Source organism: Anabrus simplex, chromosome 1 (assembly GCF_040414725.1).
Source record: "Anabrus simplex isolate iqAnaSimp1 chromosome 1, ASM4041472v1, whole genome shotgun sequence".
Lineage (NCBI taxonomy): Eukaryota > Metazoa > Arthropoda > Insecta > Orthoptera > Tettigoniidae > Anabrus > Anabrus simplex.
The window spans coordinates 471,306,278-471,333,506 of NC_090265.1; the positions used below are offsets into that span (position 1 = coordinate 471,306,278).

General features: G+C 40.3%; 1 protein-coding gene across 8 annotated transcripts in view; it reads left to right on the top strand.

Annotated features, from left to right (window-relative positions):
- Nucleotides 1–27,229, top strand: part of Ada2b (Transcriptional adapter 2B) — a 153,178-nt gene that overhangs the window by 14,289 nt on the left and 111,660 nt on the right. For 7 of the 8 annotated variants that reach the window (XR_010858488.2, XR_010858487.2, XR_010858489.2 and 4 more), the window contains 2 exons: nt 15,421–15,480; nt 15,572–15,713. Coding sequence is in view for 4 of the 8 variants with exons in the window: in XM_067135259.2 (XP_066991360.1) it covers nt 15,421–15,480; nt 15,572–15,713 (202 nt within the window). In the remaining 4 variants the exon portion in view is untranslated. Of the gene's footprint in view, nt 1–5,644; nt 5,816–5,990; nt 6,079–15,420; nt 15,481–15,571; nt 15,714–27,229 lie in introns of those variants that run through there. The other variant, XM_067135261.2, reaches the window with a different exon arrangement.

The window sequence follows — 27,229 nt, forward strand, 5'->3', positions numbered from 1 at the left end:
CAGGCAGTTTCATCACTGAACCTCTCTTGATAGCTAACCATCTAGCTGGTCATTTCGCGGATGTATCTGGCTCCAGGAATTGCCTTCGTGATTTCCTCGCTCTGAAGCAGGAGGCAGAACGTTATCACCTTAGTTCTGCCACTCAAGCTTCAGAGGACTAGAACGTGCCCTTTACGGAGTGAGAACTCCGCAGCGCCTTAGCGCATTCCAAGGACACGTCTCTTGGACCAGACAACATCCATAACCAGATGTTGAAACACGTTAGTGATGATAGTCTACGATATCTCCTTTGTGTATTCAACCGAATCTGGATAGAAGGTGATTTTCTGTCTCAATGGCGAGAGGGCATAGTCATTCCTGTCCTCAAGCCTGACAAAGATCCTAAATATGCAGGAAGTTACAGACTGATTTGTCTTACAACCTGCCTGTGTAAGCTATTTCAGAGTATGGTAAATCGCCAAGTTGTGTGGTGTCTGGAGAAACAAGGGCTCTTGTCTGAGTACCAGTGTGGTTTTTGAGCCACTCGATCAACTACTGACCACTTGGTACGCCTGGAGAGCTCTATCCAGGATGCATTTCTCCACAAACAGCATTTGGTAGTTGTTTTCTTTGACTTAGAGAAGGCCTACGACACCACATGGCGATATGGTATCCTTTCAGTCCTGCATCAATGGAGAATCCGAGGTAACTTGCCAGTATTTATTGCGAATTTTTTGTCCCTCTGTCTATTCCATGTCCGAGGTGGGAGGACATATTCGCAATACCACGTTCAAGAAAACGGAGTCCCACCGGGATCGGTTGTTAGTCTCACTCTGTTCGCGATTGCCATAAACGGTATTGTCGCTGCTGCTGGTTCAGCAGTAATACCGTCGCTATATGTGAACAATTTCGCTCTGCACTATAGCTCGCGTAGTATGGCAGTCGCAGAGCGACAATTACAGCAAGCTATTAGGAGAGTGGAGCAGTGGACCTTAGAACATGGCTTTCGGTTTTCTACCGCAAAGGCGTCTGCTGTCCACTTCTCTTGTCAACGTACTCTTCACCCACATCCTGAACTTTATCTAGGAAATGTCGCTTTTCCCGTAGTTGACACTTACCGATTTCTTGGGGTCCTTTTTGATAGTAAATTATCGTGGGAGCCACACGTGCGGCAGCTAAAAGTGCACTGCACCAAGAGGCTTAATCTCTTGAAGTTTCTTAGCAGTACTAATTGGGGAGCGGATCACACGGTACTCCTACGATTCTATCGGGCACATATTTTATCCCGGTTAGACTACGGCAGTGCAGCATATGGCTCAACAAGACCAAGTGTCCTTTCAAAACAGAACGGCATCCACCACAGCAGGGTTTCGTTGGCGACGGGACCGTTTCGAACAAGCCCCGTAGCTTGCCTGTTCGCTGAATCTGGTGTGCCACCTTTACACTTGAGGCGCCAGCAGCTCCTTCTGGCATATGCTGCTAATTTGCGACAGATGCCACTTATCCCAAGCTATCCTTGCGTATTCAACAATAGAAACTGTTGGTTGTACGCCGCTTATCCTCGAGCAACGCGGCCTGTTGGAATACGCCTGGATAGCATTTACAGATTGTTTCGCGTACCTTCGGGTCCTTGCCTTGTCAGACAACCAAGTGGGGTACCTCCGTGGGTAGTACGACATTCTGAAATAATCCTGGATCTGCACACTGGCCCGAAGGCAGACACGGACCCTTCGATTTATCGGAGGCTCTTTCTGTCCGTTGTTGGCCAGTATCCAGGTTCAGTCGTCGTTTACACGGATGGCTTGAGAACAGACACTAAAGTGGGCTGTGCATTCATTGTCGACACTGATAGATTTCTTTTTGCTCTCCCGGAAACCTGTAGTGTGTACACAGCAGAGCTCTATGCTATCTGTGAAGCTCTGCGATACGCACTGCCTAATGAGCACCTACACTTTCTTGTGTGTACTGACTCCTTGAGTTCGCTACAGTCTATTGATATCTGTTTCCCGTGCCACCCTGTGGTGCAGCGGATCCAGGACCTATCGGCCGCTTGATCAGAGCCCGGCACCAGAATCACGTTTCTGTGGCTCCCAAGCCACATGGGTGTAGAGGGAAACGAGTTAGGAGATAAGGCTGCCAAGGAGGCAGTAACACTGCCCCCGTTGCCTTTCAAGGTTCCAGCAAGTGATATTTGCTCTCAGCTGAGACATCTGGTTATGTCCCATTGGGAGATGGAGTGGCAGGCCACTCCTCTTCCAAATAAGCCGAGAGAGGTTAAAGGTATTATGAAGGTATGAAGGACTTTGCTTCGGGCCTCTCGGAGAGAAGCAGGGGTGTTATGTCGTCTTCGGATCAGTCACGGTATCCTGACTCACTCCCATCTCTTGAAATGAGATCCTCCTCCGGTGTGTACTTGCGGCGATCATCTTACTGTGGTACACGTCGTTACGGATTGTGTGGTCCTGGTCGATCTGGGCCGTAGCCTTAACCTCCTGAGTACAATCTCCCTTATCTTGCGAGATAATGAACAGTTAGCAGACCTCGTCATCCGCTATATGAGGGATAGTGGTCTGTTTATGTAATGATGTCCTTTGTCCTAGTGTTGTTGTGTCAATTGCGCTTTTATCCCATTACTTCGTTTTAGTTTGTGTTGTGTATTTTAATGTGTTATTTTAATGTCTATGTAAATTATGTGTATATATCTCTACTACCTGGCAATGCCTTATTCCTTTGTTTCCTGTATTTTCTCATATATTATTAGAAAAAGCATTGCTAATTAGATCCACTGATTGTTTTAATCTCATACTCATTTTTCTTCACGATTTTTTTAAAAACTCTAGTCAGTGGATACATTTTTAAATTTTAACTACCGGTATCATATATCATGTCGTCTGTCTCGTTCCATTAGTGGCCGATGACCTTCGATGCTACTCCCCTGAAAACAACAAGAATCATCATCAAATATCCCGGTAAATAAAACAATAGGTTTTATTAGAACGAATTTAACCAGTCAAGGTCGTCTAGGGAAATTGGAGTATGATCAATTCATGAAAATTCTGGAGTTCGTCACAAAAAATAACTATTTTACATTCAACAACACTATGTATATTGAATGTTTACCAGTGGAGCTCCTGCCTCGGGTATATAAGCCAATATTTATTTAGTCCATCTAGAGCACCGGAAAATAAGAGGACATATTCCTGGTTTAGATTTTTGGACACAATTCGTGGACAGTACCGTTGTAATAATAAATAAGCATTACAACAATAGTAACAATATCTTACAGTTTTAAAATTCATTAGATGAAAGAATAAAATTCACACTTGAAGGCGAGGAGGACAATGCTTTGAATTTCTTAGATGTAACCGTTAAGAGGAAACCGGGCAAGTTCTCTTATAAAGTATACAGAAAGGATACGTTTACTCCTGTGACCATTTGAAATGATTCTTTACATCCTGCGAGTCATAAGAGGGCTATATGTTTCAGTATGGTTTATTGAGCCTTCAGTATACCTTCATCTCATACAGAAAGAGAAAAAGAATTACGATACATACAGAGGATAACTAGTATGAATGGGTGGTTCAGTGTGAATACCATCAGTAAAATTATAAGTAAAGTAAAAAAGCGAATCGCAAGAGTTCAAAATATGCTAATTTCACCTTTACTAACCCAGGGATTTTTTACATCACAAAATTATTTATGAAACACGACTGTCAAGTCTCATTTTTGACTAAAAACAATAATGGTCATATAATTTATAACCATAAAAGTGTTAATCAAAATAAAGAGGATTTCTTAGATTCAGGAATCTATAAACTTAAGTGCGATCAATGCTTCGTCACGTACGTGGGGCAAACAGGTAGGAGTTTTCAAACCAGCTATCTCGAACACGTCAATGCTAACAGACACAAGAAGTGTTCTGCAATGAGTTTCCATATGGAGGATACTGCTTACCAATATACTAACATAAGTAAAGACTTGACCATTTTAAAGAAAGTAAGCAAAGGCAACCTTATGAGCAATTACGAAAATATTTATATAAGTTTGGACCAGAGTATTAACGCAGCGCTGGTCTTCTTGCCATACAAGCGGTCTCTGTATTTAAATGACGTGTATTGATTGGGTGGACCAAAACCTAACATTGTTTCTTAGTACATACCACTTAGTCGAGCAGCTCGTCTTCTTTCTCCCAGTTCTTCCGAGCCCAAAATTGCAATATTTTTGTAACGCTACTCTTTTGTCGGAAATCACCCAGAACAAATCGAGCTGCTTTTCTTTGGATTTTTTCGAGTTCTTGAATCAAGTAATCGTGGTGAGGGTCCCATACACTGGAACCATACTCTAGTTGGGGTCTTACCAGAGACTTATATGCCCTCTCCTTTACATCCTTACTACAACTTCTGAACACCCTCATGACCATGTGCAGAGATCTGTACCCATTATTTACAATCCCATTTATGTGATTACCCCAGTGAAGATCTTTTCTTATATTAACACCTAGATACATTGATCCCCAAAAGGAACTTTTATCACCCCATCAACGCAGTAATTAAAACTGAGAGGATTTTTCCTGTTTGTGAAACTCACAACCTGACTTTTAACCCCGTTTATCATCAGACCATTGCCTGCTGTCCATCTCACAACATTATCAAGGTCATGTTGCAGTTGCTCACAATCTTGTAACTTATTTATTACTTCGTTGCTATTGGCCAGCTTTGATGAAGGCAATATTGTCTCTTGCAGAGCTGCTACATTCAGAGAAAATAAAATTGCGAAGATTAAAACTGTAATGTCGAGTACTAGTGGTGGTCAGTATATCTTTGATTTGAGTAGATCTCTAACCTATCTTTTGTGTTTGTCACTTTATCGGAGTGTCCAGGCCAGTGTCTGTCATGGAATCTTGCATTCAGTAGGTAGTGGGTTCGGACCCCACTGTCAGAAGCCCTGAAGATGGTTTTCGTAGTTTCCCATTTTCGCACCACTGTAGCTTAATTAAAGCCATGTCCAGTACTTTACCAATCCTATCTATTTCCTATCCTTGCATCACCAAAAACCATCAATACTTGCTCCCTCGAGACAGACTTTCACAACACAGATAATAATAATTTCGTGTGGCTATTTCTAGCCGAGTGCAGCCCTTGTAAGGCAGACCCTCTGATGAGGGTGGGCGGCTTCTGTCATGTGTAGGTAACTGCGTGTTATTGTGGTGGAGGATAGTGTTATGTGTGGTGTGTGAGTTGCAGGAATGTTGGGGACAGCACAAACACCCAGCCCCCGGGCCATTGGAATCAACCAATGAAGGTTAAAATCCCCGACCCGGGCTGGAATCGAACCCGGGACCCTCTGAACCGAAGGCCAGTACGGTGACCATTCAGCCAACGAGTCGGACACAACACAGATGTAAAACTTGGAACGATTGTCGTTTGTTTACTTCTTATGACCTTCTCTGGGAGGACGTCAGGCGGTGCACAATCCTGCCAACCTCTCTACTTAGGAACAAATGGGTGGTGCTTGAGGAACTAATGGGTGGTGCTTGAGGAAGTAATGGGTGGTGGTGGTTATTGTTTTTAGGGCCTGTTTCTTTCTTGCTGTGCGGACGGTTAAGGTAGGGCCTTGACAAGTTTTTTGACATGCGGACGGTTAGGACAGGGCCTGGACAAGACCAGTGATATAGGGACAAGTAAACGGGGTCTGGAGGCGTAAGCCTCAAGGTCAGAGCCGAGAAGCGGTCTTAGTCCTAGTGTTTCCTGTGGAAACCATTGGTCTGGACTGTTCTTGCCATGTGGATGGTTCGGATAGGACCTGGACATCACGAGTGATATAGGGACAAGCAAAGGTAGTCTGGGACTGTAAGCCTCCATGTTTACTTGTGCTCTTGTTGTGCCGGGGTTGTTAATTTAATCTCATGATTATAATTGACGGGAATCACATCACATGCCACTTAACATTGGCCAATAGGAACACAAGTAGCTACTTCAGCAATGAAAATAGTGTGTAATGCTCTTCTTTAGGTTATAAAAGTAAATGCACTTCTGGGGGTGCGATGATGGGTGCCTGGACATCGCAATTAACACATCTCTCCTCTGAGATGCATTCCAGGTAAGATTTAATTTCCACGTATAACATTAGAAAAATTTTGTGACGAGGTGTCAGTTTTTACCAAAAACCTTCACTGTGTTAGAGTAACGTTAACACACCAGTTTTAAAAAAACTCTTGTTCCTGTGGGCCTTACCCTCTTTGAGAGGCTCTTTGCTATGGCTGCGGCACATACTGTCCACGTGGCAAGAGAAAAGTCATTCATTAGCTGTGCTGAGTAATGTTCTGACATCAACAATTCTGTTGAGTGCATTGCGAGGTCCTCATAGCTTCGCCAGGTTTGATCTGTAACCCGTGAATGTCAGAGTTTTTCAATTTTTGATTTTTTAACCCTCTTTGATAGGCTCTTTTCTATGGCTGCGGCACATACTGTCCACATGGCAATAGAAAAGTCATTCGTTAGCCGTGCTGTGTAATGTTCTGACATCAACAATTCTGTTGAGTGCATTGCTAGGTCCTCATAGCTTCACCAGGTTTGATCTGTAACCCGGGAACGCCGGAGTTTTTCAGTTTTTTATTTTTTAATTGTTATTTAATATTCCCACCATTCACATATCAGAGAACATTTAATTGAAAGTCATTTTTCTAAAAAGTGAATGGTTGGTTTCTTAATGAGGGCCTGGTACCATGTGGCGCTTCACATAGCTTTTTGAGTGAAATATAAAAATTCTTACCTCGTTAGACTACCATGAAATTTAATGGTTAATATTGTTACAGAATATCACTTACAACTTATTTAACCGAGCTTGATAGCTGCAGTCGCTTAGGTGCGGCCAGTATCCAGTATTTGGGAGATAGTGGGTTCGAACCCCACTGTCGGCAGCCCTGAAGATGGTTTTCCGTGGTTTCCCATTATCACACCAGCCAAATGCTGGGGTTGTACCTTATTTAAGGCCACGGCTGCTTCCTTCCCGCTCCTAGCCCTTTCCTGTCCCATCGTCGCCATAAGACCTATCTGTGTTGGTGCGACGTAAAGCAACTTGTAAAGAAACAAATTATTTAGCAATAAACAAGAGAACAAACAGTGTTTATATGTTCATTATGAGATCCCTTTTGGAATTCCAAAAAATAACCTTAGTCAGGCGTGACATAATTTTAGGAAATTGGATTAATACTACTATAGACTTCAGTTTCTTTATTTAATCACCTATTTCCACTCATCTCTAGTTTGGAATGGCAAAAAGTAGTTTACGCAGACGCCCACACTACACTTGATGCATTCTGTGCGGACACGGGATTCGTATTCTGCGGCCGCATATCACCGGCGTAGAAGCGATATATTGATGTAGGCCGTTGAATCTCAAGGCGTCAGAAACTCTAAAAAGAAAAGTGAGAACGGCTGTATTTATTTCTCTTCAAAATACCCCCTCAAATATGAGTTTATATATTGTTATAAATATTTTACACCTACCTTATTCTGATGCTGGCACATGCACATAGCCACTTAGAAGTAAAATTGAGACAAATATTTTCATTTTTTCGGGCTTTAATGGTGCTTCTGGAATGCTGATGTTCAGTTCAGTAATGGAAATTCAATTCCGACTACCTATGCAGGGGCACCACAAGCAGGAATCAGCTTCACCCCCAGAAACCTCCATCTCAATGGATGGATGGATGGATGGATCGATCCATCTGAAACTCTTCCAGCCGGTTATGAAGAATCGTGGTCTACAAGGAAGTCTGAACAGTCTGGGGTCGGTCGATCTAAGAATAATATGAAGAAGTGGGGTCTATCTGAAGAGTCAACCCTCTGTGCCTGCGGAGAAGAACAAACCATGGCGCACCTACTTAATTGCAACTCCTGCCCTCTCGTTTGCACCATGCAAGATTTGGTGAAGGCCACACCAAATTTAAAGATAAAAATTTCATTGTTCCGTATTGAAACGTATCACAGTTAAAATTGAAATAAATAAAGAGGTTCAGCCTATTCAATACCAAAGAATAAGGAATGCAGTGATTACATTCTTATTTAATAATAAGTAGAAGTGGTACCGGTTTCGACCCTAGTCCAGGTCATCATCAGCCGATTAAAACATGAAAAACAATGCATAGGGAAAATAAAATAAAAGATCAAGTTCACTCCGGATCAGTAGAAGAGGCGATATAAAAAATGACGGGGGTAGACACTAAAATTCAGAAGAAGTAAAATGTAAGTCACTTAAAAGAAACAGTGCGAAATTTTCTGGGCAGCAGTATGGCACACGCAGTGTTAGGCAAAGTCTTATAATGTTTATGAAAAGCTGAGAACGGTTAAATGAGCTAGCTTGTATACACTGTTAGGCACAAAGTCATAACACAATCGAACACATATGAAGATCCATAGTCGTGCTGAAGCTGAAGATGAGTAGATCAATTGAAGTAACTTGCCAGCTCCCGGTGATCAGCGCGATATATTCAACATCAGTCAATGAGGTTTCAAACGCCAAAGTAAAATGAAGAATAGCTTAAAGATCCAGTATTTGCTTCGGTTGCGGGAATGTAGGTATATATAGATACATATAATAAAATTCAATATAATTGAATCAGTAATTGTGATCCTGTAGAATTTTTGGAACAGTTGACATGAAAAAACAAATTTTATTACATGTATCTATATATACCTACATTCCCGCAACCGAAGCAAATACTGGATCTTTAAGCTATTCTTCATTTTACGTTGGCGTTTGAAACCACATTGCCTGATGTTGAAAATATTGCACTGATCACCGGGAGCTGGCAAGATACTTCAATTGATCTACTCATCTTCAGCTTCAGCACGACTGTGGATCTTCATATGTGTTCGATTGTGTTATGACTTTGTACCTAACAGTGTATACAAGCTAGCTCATTTAACTGTTCTCCTCTTTTCATAAACATTATAAGACTTTGCCTAACACTGCGTGTGCCATACTGCCGCTCAGAAAATTACGCACTGTTTCTTTTAAGTGACTTACATTTTACTTCTGAATTTTACAGTGTCTACCCCCGTCATTTTTTATATCGCCTCTTCTACTGATCCGGAGTGAACTTGATCTTTTATTTTCTTTTTCCTATGCATTGTTTTTCATGTTTTAATCGGCTGATGATGACCTGGACTAGGGTCGAAACCGGTACCACTTCTACTTATCTTCTATATATATAAAATAAGAGTTTTGTCTGTACATTGCTCAGAATTTGAAAATAATGGTACTTCTGTATCGGTCATGTCCATAGTAACAAAAAAATGCACTTTTTACTTTTCTGTAATTTCTGTCTGTATGTATGTACACGCATCACGAGAAAATGGTTGAAGAAAATTTAATGAAAATCGGTATGCGAAGTCGGGGGATGAGCCTCTACAATCTAGGCTATAAATCATTTTACTCATGCTGAGTGAAATGGTAGTTTAGGGGAAGGCCTAAAATTGAATTCTCAACTATTTATGTTATTAGTGGTGTAATGAAAATCGGTATGTGAAGTCGGGGGATGAGTCTCTACAATCTAGGCTATAAATCATTTTACTCACGTTGAGTGAAATGGTAGTTTAGGGGAAGGCCTAAAATTTAATTCTCAAATATTGTTGTTATTAGTAGTCCTATCTTGATGAAAATCGATATGCAAAGTCAGGAAATAAGTGGCTATAGTCTAGGCTGTAAATTATTTTATTCACACTGAGTAAAATGGTTGTTTAGGGGAAGGCCTAAAATGTAATTCTCAAATATTTCTTATTAGAGGTGTAATCGATGAATGCTACATAACTAAGGTTATATAGTATTAAATTTCCTATTATTCATGTCTTATACATTGTTACTGTACTGGCTATGATCACAAAGATATTCATGAATTTGGATTTTAGTTACTAAGTCCATATCAGCGCCGAGTAACGAGAAAATGGGTAAACAGTATTTAATGAAAATCGGTATGTAAAGTCGGAAAATAAGAAACAACAGTTTATGGTATAAAATATATTACAAATCTCAGAGTCGAAAGAAAACTAAATGTGAAGGCCTACAATATAGAAAGCTCATAACATTGATCAACAATAACATTACATTGACCATTGTTTGTCGTGATGTGCTTTGTGTCTTCTGTTGCCCCTCATCTCCGGTAGATAGGATTACTGCTGCGTACAGAGTATTTTTTATTTGATTTATGTCGCACCGACATAGGTAGGTTTTGTGGCGACGATGGGATAGGAAAGGGCTAGGAGTGCCTTAGACCTTAATTAAGGTACAGGCCCAGCATTTGACTGGTGTGAAAGTGGGAAACCACGGAATACCCTCTTCAGCGCTGCCGACAATGGGGTTCGAATCCACTATCTCTCGGATGCAAGCTCACAGCTGCGCACCGCTAACCACACGGTCAACTCGCCCAGTCGTACAGAGTGTAACAGCCTGTCTGAATATTGATGGGAAGTAGCTGGGGAGTTAGATAACTTTCTTCTTTAGCATGCCATTCCCCTGGTTTATAAATTTTCTGATACTACTGGTACGTAACACACTGGATCATCATAGCATTCGGGCTATTCAATCCCTACTCTGAGGCACTGATTGGAATGAACATTGTGCATATTTAGCGGAATAATGGCAGATGAGTGTTCATGGCAATCTGCAGCCTGGTCATTCCAGCTCTGGAACTTTGGACTATTAGATTGGCACCGCAGGAAGATAAAGTTTGGAAGGGAATTGCACAGGGTAGTATAATCGGTCCGTTACTTTTCTTAATATACGCAAATGATTTAGGGAACAATATAACATCAAAAATAAGATTGTATGCAGATGACATAATTGTTTATAGGGAAATAAACAACATTGAGGATTGTTCAGAATTACAAAGGGACCTTAAAAGTATCCAACAATGGGTTGAAGAAAATAATATGAAGGTTAATGGAGGCAAATCAACTGTTACAACTTTTACAAACAGGAGCTTTAAAACTGAATTTGAATATACTTTGGATGAGGTAGTTATCCCAAAAGATGGCAAGTGCAAATACTTAGGTGTGAGATTTGAAAGTAATTTGCACTGGAAGGGTCATATTGATGACATTGTTGGGAAAGCATACAGATCGTTACATGTCATATTGAGGCTACTTAAAGGATGCAACAAAGAATTACAAGAAAAAAATTACTTGAGTATGGTTCGTCCATTATTGGAATATGCAAACAGTGTTTGGGATCCTCACCAAGAATACCTAATAAAAGAAATAGATAGTGTGCAGAGGAAAGCAGCAAGGTTTGTAACAGGGGATTTCAGGAGAAAGAGTAGTATATCAGAAATGTTAAAAGAACTTGGGTGGGAAACTTTAAGTAAGAGAAGGGAGAAAACTAGACTTATAGGATTATATAGAGCCTATTCAGGAGAAGAAGCATGGGGAGATATCCGTGAGAGGCTTCAGTTGGAAAATAATTATTTCGGCAGGACTGACCACAAATATAAAATTAGAAGGAATTTTAGCGGAAGCGATTGGGGTAAATTTTCATTCATTGGGAAGGGTGTGAAGGAGTGGAACAGCTTACCAGGGGTAGTGTTTGATCCTTTCCCAAAATCTGTACAGATATTCAAGAAGAGAATAAACAGCAACAGAGAAAATAAATGAAGTGTTAGAGGGCATTCAACCAGTGCAGGTTATTGTAAATAAAAAAAAATGTGTGTGAATAAATTAATTCCATCCCCTGGTCTAAGGAGTTTGGACAGCCAAAGTAGGGGACTGCCTGTAGGGGTGAAGTACAGTGGGGACTTCGAGGGCCCTGGGACCGCTACGGTAGCTGTGAAGGCCCTTCAGGAACTCTGAAAAGTGGTGGCAAAAGGGGCTCTGGTTAAGACGCAGCAGGTCGTTATGCTACTTAGGATCCAGAACGGGTAAAAAAAAAAAAAATAGTAAATAAATAAATGCAATGTAAATATTAATCTTATACCAGTTGTATAGTATCATTTGAAGTAATTCCACATACTGTATATCAGTTGACTATATTTGTAAGTAGTACAGGAGATATTATAAGTAGAATTTTGTAAACAATATAAATTTATTAAGGATGAGCTGTGTGTTTAATAGAAAACATTGTTAGCGCAAATTGTATAATATTGTATTATTGGAAAAATTTTCTTCTCTTGTTAATTTAATATTTAGTGCTTGACAATAATGTATTTTAGTGTACCATTTGCCACCGAGGTAAACACCTGATTTGCAAATAAAGAGATTTTGATTTGATCTAACCGCAGCACTGTTCGTTAAAAGTGATAAAACGTGTGGCTTTCCATTTGATCGAGTATTTTATATGATAGCATTGCTTTTAATCGCTACATTCATACTTACGTTTTTTTAATGACCTATGTTGATTTTAGGTTAGGAAAACCACAAAGTCAGTCTTTCTGAGAATCCCGTAGCGAAGCACGGATACATCAGCTAGTTATTATATAAGAATGTAATCACTGCATTTCTTATTCTTTGGTATTGAATAGGTTGAACCTTTTTATTTATTATTTCAATTTTAACTGCCACACCAAATTGTCGAGATCTTGCCAAATTCTGGTCCGATATGATATGATATAATTGTTACTTAAATGTACCTCTAGTATGTTTCACCAGTTAGGCCTATCTAATTATTTCTCATTCTTAATTAATAATTTATATGATGTATTGCCTCTGATACGAATAAATAAAATAAATTTCTTCGGGCTTACTTTAGAACTTAAGTGGATGTTGTGGGTCATCTGCCATCCAGATAGCTGGTTGACGAGGTAATGATTTTGCTCTCTTCATGGGCCATGAATCATTGTCTGACATGGATTATCTACTCCTGTGCAGAATTTACTGCTTCAGCGCTACTTCAGCTTATACGCGGAGTCAGCGTCCCGCATGGTTATCTGCAAGACCCCCTTCATCTTCCTCAGTCGAATCTTAATATACTGGATTCCAGTGGTTCAATGTATATGGCTTCAGCATCAGAACCCTCTTCTTCAATAACTTGTAGAACCTCCTCAAGCAACAAGCCACTTAAATGAAGTTCACACATCATTAGACACAATAAATCCACATGTGTTATGACATGGATTTTTTAAAGTAAAATATACAGTTATACAATTGAATGACACATATAAACCATTATTTTCGACTGCAATATGAATTGTTTCTTTAGAATCGCCATTAGAAGTAAGGACAAAAAAAGGAGCAGATGGGTGTGGTACCATACTGTGCCAACAAAATAATTGGTGTCATAAGAGCAAACACAGAAATGCTGACCAATTGCTTGTTGTTTCAAGTCATGGCCTGATATTTCAAGATAATAATCCAGTGATACAAAATGGTGTTGTTAAACTTTATAAACAAAATAAAGCAACTTACCTTAGACGGACAGTCATTTTTATTCCTCTCGACACGATCTCAAATTCCTAGCAGTTATCGCCGCAAACAATCACTCATATAATACATTCTGTTGATTTCAGGCATTGTAGGGCACATCTCCTTGGCAATGTAAAGCGGAGTTGCCAGGTTTATGACGTTGGTAACGATCAGCGTGAGAAAATCTGAAGTAAGGCGCACTTCTACTATACGGTACCGCACAGCGTTGCCGGGTTAACCTATCTTGCACGGTAAGGGTACCAGTGCATTACCCAATTTTGCAATGACACTATAACCTTTAAATTTCTTTTGCAGAAACATCTACAGCTCCCAAGTTACCATTCTTAAGTAAATACATTAAGACAGGAAGTAGCAAGAACAGAATGTGCAAAAAAAATGTGACGCATATCCTAATTATTCTAGGATTCATTTAAGTTAAATTACTACTTGCGTTTTACGAGGTCGCGGCTGCTTGTAGGTACAGCACCGTAACAGATATTATACTAAGCTACAAATATTAGTCGTGATAAACAGTTCAAGCTCTCTGAAAGAAATGCATATTCATTATGAAACTGTTCAGTATGCACTACTTATAGTAAATGTGTAACTAAAGCGCAATTGCACTCCAATTTCAAACTTCACAGCAGCACCTTAGTTCACAAGAATCACCGCGGCTGGAACCGATGTTTCTTGTCAGTCCTTGAGACTTGAGATTGGCGCGTGCACAGCAGCCATGCTTACCCTCCGCAACCCTTACCCCACATACACGCAATTTCTCGTCACATAACCAGAGTATATTTTCTACATTGGACACTTTCAGCAATTTCTTTAAAAAAATGTAGAAATAGTTAGTGAGACATAAAACTAATAAGTTCATTATGGTCTTGAGCAGTTACACTGTTTGGATTTATGCTTATGTTTCTACAATTCTCTTTGCATCAAATTGGGATTTCTTATAACTTGTTTACCTAATCTTTATTTAAATGATTTCGAAGTTGGAAATTTATCGAACATCTCCTTTGGTAAATTATTCCAATCACTAATTCCTCTTCCTATAAAGATATTTGCCCCAATTTGTTCTCTTGAAATGTATTGATTTTGAACTCGTGTAGATTAACATAACGAAATCTTGACATAAATCGTTGTCTGTAACTCTACCAACTCTCCTTCTTAGGCATGTTGGTTATAATCAGCAGATACAAGCCCAGGAAAATAAGGCGATCAAAATGAGCTTCATACATCTGACGATAGATAGCACATCACTCAAAAGCAAGAAATCACTGAAATTCAGTCTAGCCAACCCCGTATATCTGTAGCCAGCTCCTGGTACAGTAGCTACCTAGCGCTTATGTTGAGGTGGTAGCATTCGACTCAAAGTACCAGGTGACTTACACACACACCCCAGGTAGTTTACCTCCCACATAGCTGCTATCTAGTTAACCAGCAGATGGTTGAACCAGCCCATAGAGAGATTGGAACAAGAAAGGAACACAGTGGCAGGTCAGTGTTTATCTCTTTATACAACTTGATTTGACACTTGTTTGTTCCTTTTCAATGCTTATATTGGCAAAAGTTCTGTAAGACTTACTATTTTCCAGCGCACTCATCTAGGCTTGGTTGCACTGTCATTTGTTTTCCTCTCGCGCGCGCCTCGCGATATATGTGATCGTGCAGTGGACAGAGCTGCCAACTGTTCATATAAAGAACTAGTCCTAGTGCAGCGGCGCTACTTTTAAATTTACGAATCTCATACGGTGGCAAAGCCATTGTTCTGGATTCTTTAGGGTGGGTTAGTGACAAAGCCATTGGTCTGGATTGGTTAGGCCATTGGTCTGGATCTAGTAAAGGGGTCTGGGGGCGTAAGCCCCCATGTAGTAACTGTAAAGCGATCTACAGATTCTCTAGGGACTTTAAATTGTACAAATTAAAGAACAGTCAAGTGGATTCAGGTTTGGTTTACTGTCTCTGAAATTGTGTTAGATTTGTTTTCATTTATCATCATTATTCCTAAAAAGAACTAAAAAATACATTTTCTCTTTATTTGCAGTGTTTCTCAGCTGGAGCAGAAATTGGGCCACACAAGAATGATCATGCCTATCAGTTTATGGTATGTATAATTATTATGCATATAAAAAAATGACTTACAGCATAGGTAGCTGAATTCTTGTATAGCATATTTCTTTTTTAAATTTGTCCAGGATTCAGGAGCAGTTGGCGTTTGCCTTGGTCGAGGTGGTTGGTCAGCTCGAGAAGAACTCCATCTCCTTGATGCCATTGAACAGTATGGGTTTGGCAATTGGGAAGATATTAGCAGGCATATCGAAACACGATCTCCTGAAGGTCACTCTTTACATCTTACTTTATTTATGTAAAAATATATTTTTGTATAAAAAGAATTTATGCTTAGTATATCTGTGTAGTCTGCGACTAAAAGTGTTAGAGCATGCTTGCTAGGAATTTATTTTTATTTGGTAACACTGAATTTCTTACATGGGGAGGACTTGGGGAGTTTCTGTATTGCACTGCTGATTTTGTCATGGGCATGTGCTGTTAAGACCTGAATTTATAATCTCTCAGTGTTATAATTTGTCCAGGTTACTTATAGATGTATATAATTACTCTGTATCAATTTCAAAACTATCCTCTATATGGAGGTTTATGCCCTTCTAATTGTGAACAGTTTCTTGATTATTTACAAAGTCACAAAATTCTTCTAAACTAACTAACATGGACTGTGTGAGTATGGAAGTACAGTGCCCACATTATACCGTATAATCCCGAGTACCACCTGCACACCTGAATTTCTAACGACAAAATTTGAAAAAGAAAAGAAGTCCTGTGTTTACTTTCCAGTTTTTTTAATTTCTGCATATGTGTCACAAAATTGCTCATTTAAAACACTTTACAAGTAATAAAAGTAATAAGTAATAAAAATACCAAAATCAGAAGTACTATCCATAGAATTTGAAATTCCACATTTTTTGAAACTTCTCTTCACCAAGTCTTTGGAGATGCAATCCCATTTGCATAGAAGTACCACTTCAGGTCGTTTCACTCGTCCAGTTGGTGTCAGTGCGTGGTTGGTAGCAGACGCCTTCCACTTCGTGTAAGCTGTTTCAGTGCAGCTTTGAAAGGCCGGTTTACACAAACATCCAATGGCTGTAGCACAGAGGTCAGTCCTCCTGGAATTATTACCAGATCAGTTTTTCTTTATGGCGTTTGTAGTATCCCCGTGATAACTATCAAGCGCAAGCAATATCTAAGGCAAAAAACAACACATCAACTGGATCAGTTGAATTAAGTGTGGATATGATCAAAGCACTAGGAGAGATTGGACAGCAGTGGATGTACAGGGTACTAAATAGAATCCAGAAAGAAAATGTAATACCCATTGACTGGAAGCAAGGAGTCATCATCCCATTGTTGAAAAAAGGTGATAGAAAGAAATGTACCAACTACAGAGGTATAACTCTGCTGTCACATGGCCTCAAAATCTACTAATCCATCCTTGAAAGCAGGATTAGAAAATGTTGAACCTACACTTGAGGAGGAACAAGTGGAGTTAGACCTCATAGATCAACTATAGACCTCATTTTTGCCACCAGAATGCTCTATGGGAAGTATTGGAGAAAGGTAAAACACTTATAACTGTTTTCCTGGACATCGAGAAAGCATATGACCATGTACCACACAGGCATACATGGGAAAGTTTGAGACATAAGAAAGTGCCCGATGACATCATAGTACGAGTACGACTATATGATGAAACCAAGTGTGGTGTCCAGGTCAGAATGGAAGGTCATGTTGGTTCGAAACGGAAAATGGAGTCCAACAAGGAAGTTGTCTTTCACCACTTCTCTTCATAATCATAATGAAGTTTAAAAAGCAGTTAAAAGAAAAGATCCAACAACTAATGCCCTGGTTTTTGCTGATGATGTAATGATATGGGGTGAGACAGAAGCAGAAGTACAAACTAGACTAGATCTCTTGCATGAAGCTTTTACAACCTTCATCATAATCACAATATCAACGAAATATCAACGAAAACCCGTTGAAAATATGCCGGCTATACTTTACCTGTTCCACGTATCTTCCTGGTATCTATAAAACTTCGTTTTACAAAGCATCAGGTACAGTAAACGCGTATAACTCTGCCACTGAGTAGCCGTGGCCTTTCTAAGAATTCAAAGGCTCGCATGTTTCGATGCCATTCTGCAGATCTGAGAAACATTTTTGTAGAGGTTAATAGAACGTCATTCTCTCTTAACTATTTCTCATGATCCAGTGATGTTACACAGAGGCACTGTACATCCGGTTGCCACAGCTAGCAATGTATAGTAAAGAGGCGGTTGTTTGTTGTCAATGAGTCGTGTGTGTGTTTTCCTGCGAGGTGGTGGGAGTGGGGGGGGGGGGGTTGCCGTGATTACCTCATTAGTTGCCAGAGGTGTTCATTACTGTTGGGCCCCAAATGCAAGACAGTCCTTGTTTTTCCTCGCATGGGCTTCTGAAAAAATAACGTCGTCTTGGATTCTGAGAGATACGGTGTCACTCCCGAGGCTTCTCTGGCAAACATTTCAGTTTTCTTCTTCAAATGGCGTAACCTAGCCTAACCGTATATGTATCGTGAAAACATATTTCAAACGCACGAAGAGAAATTATAACCTACTCGCTAAAAGTTTACATGGGGATAGCCTTTCCAAAATTTAACTAGACGCGAGAAAGTATGAACCATCCTCTGAAAACAATGATGTATTCTGCCATATCTTGAGGTATATCATATTCATACTTAATTTCAGTATATAACATTAAAATTAAGAGAGCGTTCACTTCACCCATTATTTTTAATGAGTTAACAATGGCTATCGACCACGTTCTTTATGCATTTGTTACAAAAAGGTGTAATTCTCTTTCATTTCAAATTTTCTTTATGGAACAGTGGTCAATGGGTATTACTAATCGACTCCGATGTCGCCTTCGAATGTCGACAAGAGAACTCGCTAGAGGACACAGCGAGGAAACGATATTGAAGCTGATCGAAGGCGATGGACAGTTCCTTCCCTGTCCCAGCCCTTATCCCATCGTCGCCGTAAGTTTTCTCTGTGCTGATGTGACGTAAACAACATGAAATATTATGTAACTAGCACATATCTAGGTTATGATAGCCGAGCGGTCAGTAAAAATGGCTGGGTGGTGCGCCCATTAGAAGGGTCCTAGGGAGAACACTGGCTTTAGTTGTACTTAGTAATGTTGTTTGAGTTATCAGTCCATAGACTGGTTTAATTCAGCCCTCCATGTCACCCTACCATGTGCTAACCTTTTTATTTCTACATAACTCTTGCATCATACATCTGCTCTAATCTGCTTGTCATATGTGTACCTTGGTCTACACCTACTGTTCTTACCCCTACACTTCCCTCAAAAACCAACTAAAAAAGTCCTGGGTGTCTTCAGATGTGTCCTATCATTCTATCCTTCTCATCAAATTTTGCCAAAACTATCTCCTCTGAACAATTTGATTCAGTATCACTTCATCCACGATTCGACCTATCCATCTCACCTTCTACATTCTTCTTTAAAAACACATTTCAGGTGGTTTTATTCTCTTTCTTTCTGAGCTAGTTATCATCTATGTTTCACTTCCATGCTCCAGACGAAAGTCTTCAAAGACATCTTTCTAATTGCTATATCAGTGTTTGAAGTTAGCAAATTTCTTTTCTTAAGAAAGGCCTTCCTTGTTTGTGCTAGCCTGTATTTTATGTCATCCTTACTTCTGCCATCGTTGGTTATTTTACTACACAAGTAACAATATTCATCTACTTCCTTTAAGACTTCATTTCATAATCTAATATTACCTGCATCACCTCACTTTGTACCACTGTACTCCATTACTTTTGTTTTGTACTTAAAATTTTCATCTTATACTCCTTATCCAAGACTCCATACATACCATTCAGCAGTTTCTCCAGATCTTCTGCATGCAGTCTCACATAAAATAACATCAGCGAATCTCATGTTTTTGATTTCCTCTCCTTGCATTGATCTTCCCTTTCCAAATTCCTCTTTGATTTCCTCTATTGCCTGTTCTATATAAACATTGAAAAGAAGGAGGGACAAACTATAGCCTTGCCTCACACCTTTCTAAATTGCTGCTTCTTTTTCAAAGTTTCCGATTCTTATCACTGCAGACTGATTTTTATACAGATTATAGATAATTCTTCGTTCTCGGTATCTGAACCCGATCACCTTCAGAATCTCAAATAGCTTCTTCCAATCGACATTATCAAATGCTTTTTTCTAGATCTATGAATGCCATGTGCGTGGGCTTGTCTTCCTTAATTCGATCCTCTAAGATTAGTCATAAATTCAGGGTTGTTTCACTTGCTCCTAATTCTTCTCTGACCGAGCAAGTTCGCCATGCAGTTAGGGGTGCGCAGCTGTGAGCTTACATTTGGGATATAGTGGGTTCAAACTCCACTGTCAGCAGCGCTGAAGGTGGTTTTTCGTGGTTTCTCTTTTTCACACTAAGCAAATGCTGGGACTTACCTTAATTAAGGCCATGGCCACTTCCTTGCCACTCCTACCCCTCTACTATTCCATCGTTTCCATAGGACCTATTTGTGTCGGTGTGGAATAAAGCCATTGGTACCAAAAAAGTTCTTCTGAAGCCAAACTGATCTTCTCCCAACTCAGCTTCAGCTTGTCTTTCCATTCTTCTCTAAATAATACATGTTAAAATTCTGCAAGCATGGGATACTTAACTAATGGTACGGTAGTTTTCACACGTCAGCACCTGATTTCTTGGAAACGTGTATAACATCATTTTGTCTAAAATCGGTTGGCACTTCTACATACTAAATGGAATAACCTCACCCTGCTGCTTTCTGCAAAGGTGGTCAGTAATTCTGATGGTACATCAACAGTTCCAGGTGCCTTATTCTGTTTAGGTCTCTTTGAGTTCTGTCAAATTCTGATCTCAAAATTGGGTCTCTCATTTCATCAGTGGGAGTGTCAACAGGCTCTTCTTGTTCCAGAACCTTATCATCTAATTCTTTCCTTTGATACAAATGTTTAGTATGTTCTTGCCATCTTTCTGCCTTGCCTTCTTTCCGTAAAAGTGGTCTTCCATCTGAGGTCTAAATTTTCATCCTCCTAGTTTTCTTTTCTCCAAAGGTTTCCTTGATTTTGCTGTATGCAGCATCTAACTTTCCTACAACTATACAACCTTCAATATCCTTGGACTTTTCTTTCAGCCATTCTTCCTTAGCTGACCAGGACTTTTTATCTACTTCATTCTTTAATCACCTGTATCCTTTCTGCCCTCCTTGTTGTTTGCATTCTTATCTTCTCGCTGTTCATTAGTCAGGTCTAGTGTCTCCTGAGTTATCCACTGATTCTTACTTGATCTTTCTTCCTAATTTTTCTTCAGCAGTCTTACTGTTCTCATTCTTCAAGACTGTCCACTCTTCACCAAGTTGTGGTCAGAGTCCTTGTCTGCTCCTGGGAATGCCTCGCAATCCAGCACCTGGTTTTTTAATCTCTTTCTAATGATAATGCAGTCTATCAGATGCCTTCCATTGTCTACGGGTCTCTTCCATATATACAGTCGTTCGTGGTGTTTGAACCAATTATTAGCAAGGAATGAATTAAATTATGACCTGTGCAGAATTCAGCAAACCAACTTCGTCTTTTATTGCTTTGTCCTACTGCAAATTCTCCTGCGGCATTACCTTCTTTTCCTCGGCCTTCCACTGCATTCTGTTTCCTGTTAAAATTAAATTCTCGTTTCCTTTTATATGTTGTCTTACCATATAATCCCAAGTACCACCCGCACCAGAATAAGACTCGTGCCATATATTTTAAAGGACAGAATCTTTAATAATAATAATAATAATAATAATAATAATGCTAATTGCTTTACGTCCCACTAACTACTCTTTCACTGTTTTCGGAGACGCTGAGGTGCCGGAATTTAGTCCAGCAGGAGTTCTTTTACGTGCCAGTAAATCTACCGACATGGGGCTGACGTATTTGAGCACATTCGAATACCACCGGACTGAGCCAGGACCGAACCTACCAAGTTGGGGTCAGAAGGCCAGCGCCTCAACCGTCTGAGCCACTCAGCCCGGCGACAAAATCTTTTAGAAAAGTTTCACTCATATTTATTTATTATATTAGCTGCAGAACAGGAATGTCATTTCACTACGTATGTTTCATGAATTTAAAGTAGTTTCAGACGGTTTTTAACTGTCCTTGAAATAATACCCAAATTTATTATTTTAAACACATGCAGAAAAAAAAAATTATCCCAGGATGATAGTCAACACTTCATTCATCATCAGAAATACCAACTTCGGAGCTTTCACTATCACTTTGACCATCACTTTCCCACACAACGTCATCTTCGCTGCCATCCATAGCATTTGAAATACTGCACTTCTGGGAACTTTTCTGGGCAAGGTCACCAGAGATATGGTCCCACTCTGTCTTTACCCACGAACAAAGCAGTTGAACTTCCGGGCACTTAATACAACCAGTCGGCATGAGTGCAAGTTATCAGCTGCCCCCCACTCGGTATACAGCTGTTTCAAGGCTGATTTCAAGGGCGGGTTTCCACAGACATCCAGTTGCTGTAACATTGACGTCAATCAATCCCCCCCGGAATGATTGCTAGATCGTTTTTTGCGTCCATGAGAATCAGCAAGAAAAAACACACACAACCTATTTGTAGTGTCATTATTATGCGTATGGACGACCGGCACAAGTTATTCAGATATGGATATAGTCGATGGGACTTATTATTCCAGGGAATTTGTCCAAAGAAACGACTTGTTTACATAAATCAAGGACATAATTTTGCCTTTTTAAAAAAAATGTTTGTCTATGAGGAACAGAAATGTAAATGTTTTCCTTTCTGAAAAGCTAATTATGAAAAGATCTCTCAATTAATGGAACTCAGTTATTGTAATGAACGATTTATTGGCATCATTTCACTGAGGTGGGTACAGAGGTTCTTTTTTATACAAATCTACAGCCCGTGCCCATCCCAAGGTCTCTGTCACCAAATAAAACATCAACAGCTGCTAATTTTTTTTTGCTATTGGCTTTACGTCACACCGACATAGATAGATCTTCTGGTGACGATGGGACAGGAAAGGGCTAGGAGTGGGAAGGAAATGGCCATGACCTTAATTATGGTACTGCCTCGGCATTTGCCTCGTGTGAAAGTGGGAAACCACGGAAAACCATCTTCAGGGCTGCCGACAGTGGGGTTCGAACCCACTAACTCCCGAATACTGGATGCTGGCTGCACTTAAGCGACTGCAGCTATCGAGCTCAGTGCTGCTGATTTCAGATGACTGCCAGCCATAAGACATAGCCTAATCAGGAGGATGTTCATTTAGATATTAGTTCTACAGTGTGTACCGTAAGAGGGTGACCATTGATCTGAATGTTGGTATTACCACAGCTGACTTGATGCAGCTCAGGACTAATTGGCCGTGTACTACACTACGTACCTTAAACTAGTGCCTTCTATTTCAACACACACACACACACTATTTGTACAAATCTAACTGAGCTCGATAGCTGCAGTCGCTTAAGTGTGGTCAGTATCCAGTATTCGGGAGATAATGGGTTCAAACCCCACTGTCGGCAGCCCTGAAGGTGGTTTTCTGTGGTTTCCCATTTTCACACCAGGCAAATGCTGGGGCTGTACCTTAATTAAGGCCACGGACGCTTCCTTCCCACTCCTAGCCCTCTCCTGTCCCATCGTCGCCATAAGACCTATCAATGTTGGTGCGACGTAAAGCAACTAGAAAAAAAATGTACAAATCTACAGCCTGTGCACTTCTCAAGTTCACTGTTGCTAGTTAAAACATTTTGAGACGTCCCTTCCGTTACACATTTTGTCATGTCATGCAAATTTTTGGATGACTTCCAGCCCTAAGACATATTCATGTCAAAATAAAATTCAGTACAGGGTGTTTACAAATGAATATCGGAGTTTTAACGCCTTATAATATTGAATACATTAAACTTACAGTTATAAATTAAATGTCAAATGAAAGAGCAACTCAAACAGTTTTATTACGAACTTTACAAATGTTCAATGTGACTACCATTTGTTACACGGCATACATCAAGTCTATAGTCGAGTTCTTCCCAAACGTTATTAAGTCTGTCTTCAGTAATTTCAGCAACAGCTGCTTCAATCCGGTTTCTTAATTCAGGAAGGTCAGCTGGTAGCGGAGGCACGTACACACGATCCTTGATGAAGCCCCAAAGGAAAAAATCGCATGGCGTTAGGTCGGGAGAACGTGGAGGCCATGCCAAGCAAGTCCTGTCGTTGGGGCCCTTGCGGCCTATCCAGTGCTCGGGTACAGCGACGTTCAACCAATCGCGTACGTCGTTATGCCAGTGAGGTGGCGCACCATCTTGATGGAAAATGAAGTTCTCTGGCTCATTTTCTTCCAACTGAGGGAAGAGCCATTGCTCTAGTGTATCGAGGTAAGAAGTACCAGTTACAGTACGTTCACTATAAAAGAAAGGCCCATAAACCTTTCGCCGAGATACGGCACAAAAAAAATTCACTTTAGGGGAATCTTGTTGCATTTGTACCAACTCGTGAGGATTTTCTGAGCCCCAGATGCGCACATTATGAGTGTTTACGTGTCCACTAAGGTGAAAGACCGATTCATCACTGAAAACAACATGATTCATAAACTCATAATCATGTAAACACATGTCGTTTGCGAAGTTGGCACGTAATCTGTGGTCTGCCGGCTTTAGAGCCTGTAATAACTGTAAACGGTAAGGACGTAGCTGTAAGCGTTTTCTTACAACTTTCCAAACGGTCGACGCAGGAAGTTGTAATTCACGACTAGCCTTCCGGACTGATTTCTTTGGGCTACGAGTGAATGACTTTCTCACTCGCTCAACAGTCTCTTCACTTAATCTTGGTTGTCCCTTGCTCTTCCCTTTACAAAGACAACCGGTGTCTTCAAACTTATGATACCATCTGCGAATGTTATTATCACTTGGAGGATCACAACCGAACTTAATGCGGAACGCACGTTGCACAGTAACTAGAGATTCTGTCTTTGCAAACTGCAAAACACAAAAAGCTTTCTGTTCACTAGTCGCCATCTTTGTTACTACCGCTGTCTAGCGGATTGCGGCGAAACCATTGCACGTACATGCGCACTGGTGCCAACAAACAAAACTGTTGGAGTTGCTCTTTCATTTGACATATAATGTATAACTGTAAGTTTAACGTATTCAATATTATAAGGCGTTAAAACTCCGATATTCATTTGTAAACACCCTGTATATTGGTTGCCAAGAACTCTAGTCAGGTTGACAGCTACCGGACTGCCAGGCTCAAGAAAGAAGTCCCTTATATTATCTCTTGAAGAGTGGAATTGTATTTTAAATTGTACTTCCCCGTACATTTCAAATGAATTGCTGTGATTTCACAGCGGTGAAGGCTGTCGGACTAAAGTTTCTTCCTAGAATTGTCTCAACATTATAATACAAATCATATGTGTCATGGTACATAACCTCTGATTGTGATTCACTATTAAAATTTGAAGTAAAACAGTGTCCTGGACATTGTTTAAACATTGGTCTAAGCGATAATGTATTTCTGATCTTAGCATTGCTTAAAACATAACTGAGTTAGTGCAATGATAATGTATGCTTGTGGGGGTGGGGGATGGGGGGGAACATACACAACCTACATTTAGTTATCAAAACTATATCCTGCATACCGTGACATTAGTGCCATGGGTCACCACTTGTATCACTAGGATCTACATGCAGAATGACTGTTGATTTTTTACGTTTGTAAATTCGTAACATTTTAGAAGTTTTTATATGAAGTCGAACAACAAATTTTGTAACCGGTGTTCCAGCGGCTACACCAAACACAGTAAAGGGAGGAAAGTAAGTGCAATTATATGGTACCTAAGACACTACACACACAACAAAACATCTGATAAACTACGCGGAACTCTGCCGATAACAACACTGGAAAATATCAGTAGGGGCAACTTGATAAAAAAATCAGGACGGTGGAAAGGTGACTGGGAAACCTTTCGAAGGGCCATGGAGGGGCGAAAGTTGCGGTTTCCGAAAAGCCAACAGTGATCTCTGGTTTCCAAATTTTATTTACAAAATCGGTAGTACAAATTAACTTCCGAAACAAATTCAGCTGTACACCAAATCTAGATACACACTACACATGATATACATGTTCTTTGACAAAGTACAGGTGCTTAGACAAGAGCTTTGCCTTAAGTTCAAAGAGTTAAGCAAGTACATCTCAGTACAAATGAAATTGGACAAATACAATTTTGAAGGTAAGAGGAAGCATGAAATACTATTACATTTTAGAGTGAAATCAAAATTTTCTTTTCACATCTGATCAAAAGAGTGGCGATTAGGGCAAACTCCTGTGATACACCAACGAAAACTAAATGGGACTTAAAATCGAACAGAAAGCAACAGCGCTTACCCTTAGGCAGCCCATGCTGGTACCGAGGAGACATTCGCGACGTCAAAAACTTCGGCAGGCCAAGACCAAGACGGCTCAGAGACTTAAGACGTCAGACCTCTCACGAAATGCTGCCTAGCCCCTTTTAAAGGGAACCCTGGCCTTGGAGTAGCCAATCAGAACACAGGAGCTTGCCCGGATCGACCAATCACAACACTTACTTCAGTTGCGATGTTTAAATACTTTCTCGAATACATACAATCGCGAATCTTCCATTTCCACAATGGTCAGAACATACTTTCTAGAATACATAACTAACAAAGGCCAACACACCGTGTTCAAAAATTCATGTCACAACTTTCTGGACAGTTCTAGTTAATATAGAAATGAAATCTACTAGTTACAAATACCATATGTTACCAAAATATTTACACTATACAGGTTAGGTGGTTACATGGAATACAAATAAAACATTCTATCACCACACTTCAGATCATACAGTAAGTACTACTTAACAAGGTTTACGAATAAAATCTTCTATAAACACTTTCCACTTCCAATATATTCTACACCTGTGTCATCTTCCTCCCCCCGAGAGTCGATCCATGCTCGACCCTTAACATAATTTTACTGGGGAGAAAGGCGATCGCTTTTGAAAACGTTCTCACTATAGTATAGATGAGTAAAGATACATGACACTAACAACCGTGATTTTCTTTAAGTTGAACATAAAAACTGTCACTACACCAAAGATCCTTTCAGTAGCCTGGAGTTTACGATTTACCAATAAATGTCCACGTGGATAATCACAGTATACTTCAAATGGTTTGTAAGGTTGTTTTGACTATTTCCACTCTGTCCACAGAAAGGATGTACACTCATTTCTTCAATCGAAAAGTCAGTAATCCAGAACCTTTTCGCTTTCTTGTCAGACAGCGTTCAAGGCCTCCTTTTAGGCGAGATTACGGACTAAGTATCTTGCACCACTTTTTCACACCAGTCACCGCACAGCTAGGCCACAGGTTCTTGCCGATGATGTGGCTGCCGACACGGCAGTTTGCCGCCAGTCTCCATTCAATTTCAGTCCAAACCAGGTAGCTAGGTAAGTTGCAGTCCAGTGGTATCTTGCACCAAATAAGCAGATGGGTGAGACAACGTGCAGTCAGACTGCCTCCATTAGGACGTTCGTCACATGATTGTGGTGCCGGATGGCACTTTAGGTTGCCGTCTCAAGAATTTGGTCACTGTAACATAAACCAAACCGCAGCAGACAGGGGAATACTTGAGGCAAAACTAATCTGCTGGGCTCTAAGATCTTGCATAGAGTCACCCAATGGGTGGCTCAATGAGTACGCAGTAGGGT